A 9,476-nucleotide genomic window follows, 5' to 3' on the forward strand; every position below is an offset into this window, starting at 1 on the left:
GCGAATACTTTTGGCAATATAGTGTATTTGTTCTCCTTATCGCAAATACAGATTTACAGTTACTGTACTATGTAGTGTACAGAATCGTTTGACATTCTTGACACAGACACTGTTCCCTGATAATGCATTAAAGCACTGATAAATAATTTACTGTTAGATATCTATGGACAAGATTCAACAGATAGAATTAATATCTAATTTGACACGACGTGATCTTATTTTTTGAATTTATTGATTTATTTTAATTTTACATTTTATTATATACATTAAAAAAGATTATACAAAAGACTGGCAGTGATATATATATATATATATATATATATATACACACACACACACACACACACACACACACAGTGTTGGGTGTATGCATTACTAAGTAATTTATTACTGTAATTAAATTACTTTATCAATGAAAAAAGTAAAATAAGGGATTACTCTTAATTTATCAGTAATTTAATTACAGTTACTTCTGATGTAAATGTGTTAAATACTGTATAGACTAGAACAATTCCGTATAAAACAATAGTGAATTTAAAATAAAAATTTAACCTCTAATGTTAAAATGTATGTTTTCTAATTTAATGCAGCCCCCTTAAATTCTTTGGCCAGTTCATGAATAATTTATTTGATTTTATATAATTTATTTGAAAGAATTTAAAGAACAGTTTCATGTCTATCCTTGTAATTTTTATCTGGTCAAGGTTATTAGTAATGCAATTACTTTTCAGACAGAGTAATTAGGACAGTAATCTAATTACACTGTAGAAGATGTAATTAGTAGGTAGTAATTTATTTTTGAGTAACTTACCTAACAGTATATATATATATATATATATATATATATATATATATATATATATATATATATATATATATATATATATATATATATATATCACTGTCAGTCTTTTTTAATATATAATAAAAGTGTATTCAAGCCAAGTAATTAGTCGGAATTCAACAGTTATATATTATTACCAGTAGATGTCAGTAGTGTGTACTGATGCTTTAAACCTGACATAAAACTAGAGGAAGAAGAACCTGTTGCCATAGTAACTGTTGTTAGCTGGAGCAGATTTGTTGATGGTTAATTTTGGAGCTAGTTGTTTTGATGCCGTTGTCAGTAGTGATGATATTTTCTGGTTTGAGCTGATCAAGTACACAGAGAAACGCGTGTAATTCCTGCTCTGATTTGGGTCGGTAACTGTATTTACAGTCTTTAATGCACTGACTGTTGATTTCAGTGATCGACAGATTTACAGGTTTTATGGCTCTGACACATCAACATTATTTTAGCTTTATTAAAATATTCTTACTAAAGAAATGTAAATTATGTAATATTTTTTTATCGGGCTACAAATAATTAGCTTTTCGAGACCATTTATCAAGACCAAAAGTCATCGAGCTGTCAGTGTTTTATCATTATTATTATTATTAATATTAATTATTAATTATATGTGATGTTTATAGTGCATTGAAAGAAGTGCATGAAAGACATGGATTTGAAAATGTACAGATTTCAAGCAGAAAATTAGATGATCTCAATCCACAATCAATTACTAAGCACAAATATTTGCTTGGGTTTTTATTATATACATAATGTAACTTAATTCTTATATGAGCCAATTTCTACATCTGCCTTTTATTACACTGTACTCGTCCTCTCTGCCTTGCTGATAAAAAAACAAATATTTCACAACACTTCAGTCTATTGTCTTTATTACTATTATTATTACACATATACTACATTGAGCAGTGCTGGCCATCATTGTAACTTTTGTCTTTCATGACTCTGTACTATAACTGTTAGGTATTGGAGGACAAAGGATGTCTGGAGATCTTGTTGCTGTCTGGGAAGTGGCTTTGAGCGATGGTGTGCACAGGATTGAATTTGAACATGGCACAACAACAGGAAAACGGATTATTTACATAGATGGAAAGGTAAGGATTCTTCTGCTACTATAGATATACTTTCTTTAAAGGAAATAGTTCACACAAAATTTTGGTCATCATTTGCTCACCCTCATGATGCTCCAATATGACTTCATCTTCCGTGGAACACAAAAGTAGATATTAGGCAGTATTTAGGTATTAGTCACCATACACTTCAATTGCATATTTTTTCCATGCAATTAAAGTGAACGGTGAACAGAATGATGATAGATTTGTTTTTATTTTAGTTGGATTTACCTTTGAAATAATCCATTAGAGTGATTTTATTATGTAAGGATTTATTCGGTAGGATTTTAGAGTTCAATAGCACGCAACAGTGCCCGCCCACTTTTTCCACCATGTCGGTTCCGGAAGTGTTTTTCCCATTCATTTTCCCATTGACTTTTCAAAAATTCCTTCATAAAAGAGATCTGAGCCATGAACCAGACCAGTCAGCTCTGAGGTGAATCACAAAATTACAAACTTTAATTTGAAGTAAAATTATTTGAAAATTGGATAAAAAGACAAAGGTACAAGACTGTGTACTTACCATCCTTCATGAGGAGGACACGAACTGCAATCCCATGAAGCACTGCGAAATTCATAATCCGATAAAAAACGATGGAAATATATAAAACTTGGTTTTAGGTTGCAGATTATAAGTAAAGAAACAATATGTTTTATGTTTATTGCAAAATATTCCGATATGTACAAATAAATAAGAAGTTTGAGGGTGAAGGAAGATCGACTCTAATGCATCACTCAGAGTGCATCATGAAAGTCTCTTCTGGGCTTTTCTCGCCAGCTTGCTTAGCTGCAGTTCTCTGATTGGTGGATCTTTATCTGCTTTACCATGGGTAGTGTAGTTGTTCACCAGGAATTCCGCTACTAAACACGATTTTTAAACAATGAAGTTGAAATAACGCAGATGGATGGCTTCATCTGAACATATACCATAGATCAGAGGTCTTGAAATCTGTTCCTGGGGACCCACAACACTGCACATTTTGTAAGTCTCCGTTAGCTGACAAACCCAGTTTAGGTCATGGAGCCTCTGCTAATGAGCTGATGATTTCAATCAGGTGTGTTAAATAAGGGCGACATCCAAAATATGCAGTGCTGTGGGTCCCCAGGAACAGAGTTGAAGACCTCTGCCATATTTTAACAACCTCGGAACTCACAGTAGGTCTGTTTTTAAAGGTGTAAGACTGTCACAAAAATTATCTGTATCACTTCCGGGAAAGTCAAAGAACTCTGCGAGAACCAACGTCATAAAACTCTCACACAGAGGAGCATCTGATTGGGGACCATAAAACGCAAATCACACTCACATCTGCTCTCTCTCTCTCTCACCTTAGGTCACTTTAAGGACACTAAAAACTAAGTTATGACTTATCCTGTTCTGTAATGTAAAAGGTTTTCTAATCATATATGTTTGGTGTCATTCAAGAGGTCTCAGTGCAACTGGTAAAACGGTCTCATTTCCTTTCAGCAAAGTCAAATCACAAGTAAGATTTAAGAACTTAATAAAATACAGTATTCTATCCGGGGCATGCCCCTCCCAAGTCTCACACAGAGACCAGATGCTGTATGCAGATTAGGTGTATTCTTTGTGAACATCAAACAACCTACTCAATCAAAGGTTGACTACAACTCCCTAAATTGTTAACCAAATTCTAAATAACATCAAACACACACATCTGAAATAACAATGGAATCATTTGGTACTTAAGGATGGATGGCAGAGAAGCTCGGGGAATCTGCAAATCAGATCTCCCATGCTTCGTCGTTTGCATGTAGTTTTTTCTCTACCAGGTATTTCTTATTATTGATAAATGTTTGAAGGAATCTGTAATTCAGATCTCCCATGCTTCGTCATTTGCATGTAGTTTTTTCACTACCAGGTAATTGCAATTTGTATTTCTTATGTTTGGTAAATGTTTGAATGGAATACAACTTTAATTATATTATTATGCTTGGTTCACTGATAGCTTTGAGTTTGATTTATTATTTTAATTGGATTGTTTGAATATATTACTATTACCTGGTAAATAAATTGTTATTATGATTCATTCTGAAGGACTGTTTTCTGGTATATTTCTTGTTAACTACAAATCTATGGTCAGAGTTGGCTTAATTAAGCTACTACAGAAGTAACCCATGTAAGAGGCTAAATGGTAAACCGAGAATCTATTATAGAACTTAGCCAAGTAGAATTAAATGGGAATACTAAATGTAGGACCGAGAACCTGTAAAACAGGACTTAATTGACTGAGGCTAAACGGTAAACCGAGAATCTATTATAGAACTTAGCCAAATAAGACTAAACGGATAAAGCCGAGAACCTATAAGGACTTAGTCTAAAACTTACTAATATCTGAAACTGATGAATTTGTAGTTAAAGGACCTGTGTCTGACCAGCACAGGACCCAAATAACATTGAAATAACAAATGCAGTCTAGAAGAGAGAATTACTAAAATTCAGAGCATAGATACATCAATGAGGTTTTTCATAATTGGAGTCAGATGAAATAAAGAAAAGAATTAATGATAAGATTAATAAAACATGGAACTCAAATCAAATAATCAAAGTATTATTTAATGTCGCGCACGATAAGACAGAACACGCAGGAGACCTTCAGCCACGCCATTGGATACCGTCCTTGGGCCAGTGGGTGACTTCCCCCTTACAGAGGTTTTTAAGTTATTGTTAAAAATCTATTTGTCGAAGGAGAGAATGAATTGGATATTTACTTCCGGAAACTGACTGTTGCGCTATATAGAACAAAGAATGGGGAGGGGGAAAAAATTGGAAATGTATAAGTCGGTTGGTAATCATTAGTAATATCATAATAGTATTAGAATTGTTCCAAAGTTTTTAAGGGATTCTATTCCAGTAAATCTAAGGAATTGAACGATGCAGAATACCTGTATTTGTGTTTTCAACAAGAATATTTGAAAATAAGTACATGAGCATCACAGGTTTGCTTATGACTTTCACAGGAAGTAATAAAGAGAGATTGGATGTTCAAACTGGTTGGAAAGGAGACATTTCATGTGGGAGGAACAGACACCAAGGCCACTATTAACATAGATGCAGTGAGTGGCTTTGCATATGAGTACACTCTTGAAATTAATGGACAGAGTCTAAAGAAATACAAGGAGAACCGCTCCAAAGTTACCAGCACATGGCTCCTCAACCTGGATGGCATCGACTGCAGAGTTGTTCTGGGTAAAAATACATGATTATAGTAGATTGATAATAATAATTTACTTGGTCCCTATACAGAACAGCTGATCTCTGAAATGTTCAAAGCACACTCAGTGACCTGGTTATATAAGGTTAAATAATGTTTAAAAAATATCACAAATCCCTTTAAATAATTAGTGCTTAACAAAAGGAGGTGCTTCCTCTCATGAGACCAACAGAGATTCTGCAGTCTCATTAACTTCATGGGATCGCTAGTGGGCAGGTGGATTCCTGGCTTTAGTTAACATGAACCTTTTTGTGACTATTGAAGGAAGGTGATGCCTTGTATTGCCTGACTGGGCTGAAAGGCCGCCCAGCCCTTAACCCAACCCAATATAAGCCTGTAAGGCAATATGCCTGTCAGTGCATTCAAATGCAGAATATGGCCTAGTTGGGTATCTAATAAAAAGAGAGGAAGGCATACTTTCAAGGACTTTCCATACTTTGACTGACATTTATGTCCATGGTTGTTGCTTTCATACAATAGCTATTAAATAGCAGGTGTATTGTATAAATTAGTACCAGAGTACCAGAATACAAAGCTAACCAAACAAGTCAAATGGCCTGTAAAAAAGGCACAGCCTTAAGACAAAAGAATGCTATAGACAAATACAGTTGGGATAGTGAATCTAGTATAAAGATTTAAACCAAAAGTTGGCTGAGGTTGGATTTTTATTGCTGCTCTTATCTATATCACTGCGAATTGCTCACTTATAAACTGTTTCATGCTCAACAGAGAAGGACACCATGGATATATGGTGCAATGGACAGAAAATGGAAACAGCTGTAAGTTCCAGCAGTTAATTTATTCACATTTATTTTCACATTAGTTGGATATCATCATTTCAAGATCAAAATAAGTCTACCCGAAAGCTTATAAATCCTTACACCAGCTGAAGTTTTGCATGGTCTTTTTGATGCCAAACAAAAATATTAATCCCTCCTCTTTACTCCTGTAACACTTTCAGGGAGAGTTTGTTGATGATGGTACAGAAACACACTTCTCTCTGGGTGATCACGACTGCTGCATCAAGGCTGTAAGCAGCGGAAAGAGACGAGATGGCATTGTTCACACACTGTTGGTGGATGGCATGGAAGTTTCTGAGTCTGCTGAATGATCAGTGTTTGGGAATTATCCATCCTTATGAGAAGAGTGTGTGCACTCTATGTGTTTGTTTGTAAGCATTGCATGTGCATCATCTGTGCTGATTGTAAACACAAATCAGCATCATGTTGGTTCAGTAATGGACTGTTTTGAGGCATTGAAGATGAGACAGACATGTCTTACAAACACATAGTTTAGTTAATTGCTGTAAACCTCACATAGCAAAAGTGTTATATGTAACCATCAAGATGGTTTATTATTATTTTGTAAAACTGAGAATGAAACGAGGCCTGCAGCCAGTTGCAAGTTAAGAACACCCTTATTGACAATAGCCTTACAATTATAACTAAGGGTTAACTCAATTTAAAGGGACAGTTCACCCAAAAAGTAAAATTCTCTCATCAATTACTCACTTTCATGCCATCGCATATGTGTATGACTTTCTGTCTTTTGCTGAACACAAACGAAGATTTTTAGAAGAATATCTCAGCTCTGTAGGTCCAAACAATGCAAGTGAATGGTAACCAGAACGTTCAAGGTCCAAAAAGCATATAAAGGCAGCATAAAAGTAATTTATATGACTCCAGTGGTTTCATATATACTCACTTTATTAGGTACACCTGTACATCTACTTCATGTGATTATCTAATCAACCAATCAAGTGGCAGCAGTGTAATGTATAAAATCAGGCAGATATGGGTCAGGAGCTTCAGTTAATGTTCACATCAACCATCAGAATGGGGAAAAAATGTGATCTCAGTGATTTGGACCATGGCATGATTGTTGGTGCCAGACAGGCTGGTTTGAGTATTTCTGTAACTGCTGATCTCCTGGGATTTTCACACACAACAGTCTCTAGAGTGTAAAGAGAATGGTGCAAAATACAAAAAACATCCAGTGAGCGGCAGTTCTGTGGGCAAAAACGGCTTGTTAATGACAGAGTTCTGACAGAGTTCAGAGGATAATGGCCAGATTGGTCCAAGCTGACAGTAAGGTGACAGTAACCCAAATAAACACGTGTTACAACAGTGCTATGCAGAAAAGCATTTCTGAACGTACAACACATCAAACATTGAAGCTGATGGGGTACTGCAGCAGAAGATCCCTCCGGGTACCACTGCTGTCAGCTTAGAATAGGAAACTGAGGCTGCAGTGGGCAGACTCACCAAAACTAGACAGTAGACGACTGGAAAAACATCGCCTGGTCTGACAAATCTGGATTTATGCTAAGGTACACAAATGGTAGGCCCACTGCAGCCTCAGTTTTCTGTTCTTGGCTGACAGAAGTGGAACCCAATGTGGTCTTCTGCTGTTGTAGCCCATCCGCCTCAAGGTTCGACATGTTGTGCATTCTGAGATGCTATTCTGCTCACTACAATTGTACAGAGGGGATTTCTGAGTTACTGTAGCCTTTCTGTCAGCTCGAACCAGTCTGGCCATTCATCGTTGACCTCTCTCATCAACAAGGCGTTTTTGTCCACAGAACTGCCGCTCACTTGTTGTTTTTTGTTTTTCGCACCATTCTCTTTACACTCTAGAGACTGTTGCGCGTGAAAATCCCAGGAGGTCAGCAGTTACAGAAATAATCAAACCAGCCCGTCTGGCACCAACAATCATGCCACGGTCAAATCACTGAGATCAAATTTTTTTCCCATTCTGATGGTTGATATCAACAATAACTGAAGCTCCTGACCTGTATCTGCATGATTTTATACATTACACTGCTGCCACATGATTGGCTGTTTAGATAATCGTATGAATAAGTAGGTGTACAGGTGTACCTAACAAAGTGGCCAGTGAGTGTATGTCTTCTAGAGAGATTCAATCACTTTGGGTGAAAAACAGATCAATATTTAAATCCCTTTTTACTCTAAATCTCCACTTTCACTTTCAGATGTGAAAATGAAACTAAACAGGATCCATATGTGACTTTCAGATGTAAAAGTGAAAGTGGAGATTGATAGTAAAAAAGGACTTAAATATATTATCTGTTTCTCAGCCACACCTATTATATCACTTCTAAAGACATGAATTTAACCACTGGAGTCTTAGAGGTTGCTTTTATGCTGCCTTTGAGTGTTTTTTGGAGCTTCAAAGATTTGGTCACCATTCACTAGCATTTTAAGGACCAACAGAGCTTAAATATTTTTCTAAACATCATCGTTTGTGTTTTGCATAAGAAAGAAAGTCATACACATTGAGGGTGGCATTTTTTTGGGTGAACTATCCCTTTAAGGGGTTTCTTGCAACTGGGTCCTGAGCTTTAACATCTGAGATTTTCACAATGCAATTAAACATGACAAAAGTGAAAAGATGTGAGGATTTTAGGACCTGTATAGTTTGTTATGAAGGTCATGTGAAGTATTGAGAAGATTGTTGGTGTAAAATATCTTTGTGCGGTAGCACAGTCATGTTCTCAGATGCATTAAATGGTCCATATTAGCATTAAATGTGAACATGATTATATGTTTTAGAATACTCTGTCTATAAGAAATGTATCTTACCAGCCACTGTCTCATAAATAAGGTCAGAGTACAGCAATAACATTCTTTAGGAATTACATTTATATGTGTCTTTGTGCTTTGAGACACTTTGATTGAAGGCATTGTGACAAGCAAGAATACTTGTTTCTATCACTCAAACTCCATGTGTCTTGTGAATTCAAGGTGTGTTGATGTGCTTGTCTTTTATCGGCATCAGCTTTTTTCTGAAACAATGATCTTATGTAATGTCCATAGCTGCTTGCTGTGTCATGGCACAATGTTTAGGTTATTAAAAATGAACAGAATCTAAATATGAATCAAGCTGTTCCCTAACAGCGTTTCTATCCCTTAACAGCATTCTAAAGTGTAATGTTAACTACATATTTTATTTCTTGAAATGATCGATTGGTTTGAATTTAAATGGGCTTCTTATGTAAATTTGTTTAATTTACTACGCAAGTATAAGAATGGTTGCATCAGTATTGCATATTTGCTGTTAAAATCTTTTTTATAATTTGACCCTGATGTATTTAATTTTTTTTATGTAGAACAACTCTTAAATCACAAACATTTAAGATGTGTCTTGTCGTTATGGTCAATTGTAACCAATAAACATTTCCCTTGAATTAATTTTAAGTGTGAATAAATATTTTTCTACAGAAAATTGAATTATACTTATAGCTCATAATGTTTTACCGATAAA

The 9,476-nt window shown here is 35.4% G+C and overlaps 1 protein-coding gene across 1 annotated transcript; it reads left to right on the plus strand.

The window, feature by feature from the left end:
• Positions 1-946: 946 nt before the first annotated feature.
• Positions 947-6,793, plus strand: LOC127447308 (fas apoptotic inhibitory molecule 1-like). Its single transcript, XM_051709094.1, has 5 exons — positions 947-1,199; positions 1,814-1,944; positions 4,939-5,167; positions 5,922-5,971; positions 6,154-6,793. The coding sequence occupies exons 2-5, from the start codon at positions 1,831-1,833 to the stop codon at positions 6,301-6,303; spliced, it is 543 nt and encodes a 180-aa protein (XP_051565054.1). The 5' UTR covers positions 947-1,199; positions 1,814-1,830; the 3' UTR covers positions 6,304-6,793.
• The last annotated feature ends 2,683 nt before the right edge of the window (positions 6,794-9,476 follow it).

Source organism: Myxocyprinus asiaticus, chromosome 10, assembly GCF_019703515.2.
Source record: "Myxocyprinus asiaticus isolate MX2 ecotype Aquarium Trade chromosome 10, UBuf_Myxa_2, whole genome shotgun sequence".
Lineage (NCBI taxonomy): Eukaryota > Metazoa > Chordata > Actinopteri > Cypriniformes > Catostomidae > Myxocyprinus > Myxocyprinus asiaticus.

What these genes read in the sequence shown, in the direction of transcription:
- LOC127447308 (XM_051709094.1), top strand. Translation starts at nt 1,831, where the DNA reads ATGTCTGGAGATCTTGTTGCTGTCTGGGAAGTGGCTTTGAGCGATGGT. An exon ending in TTATTTACATAGATGGAAAG is followed by an intron (nt 1,945 to 4,938) that starts GTAAGGATTCTT and finishes TGACTTTCACAG; the next exon opens with GAAGTAATAAAGAGAGATTG. An exon ending in CGACTGCAGAGTTGTTCTGG is followed by an intron (nt 5,168 to 5,921) that starts GTAAAAATACAT and finishes CATGCTCAACAG; the next exon opens with AGAAGGACACCATGGATATA.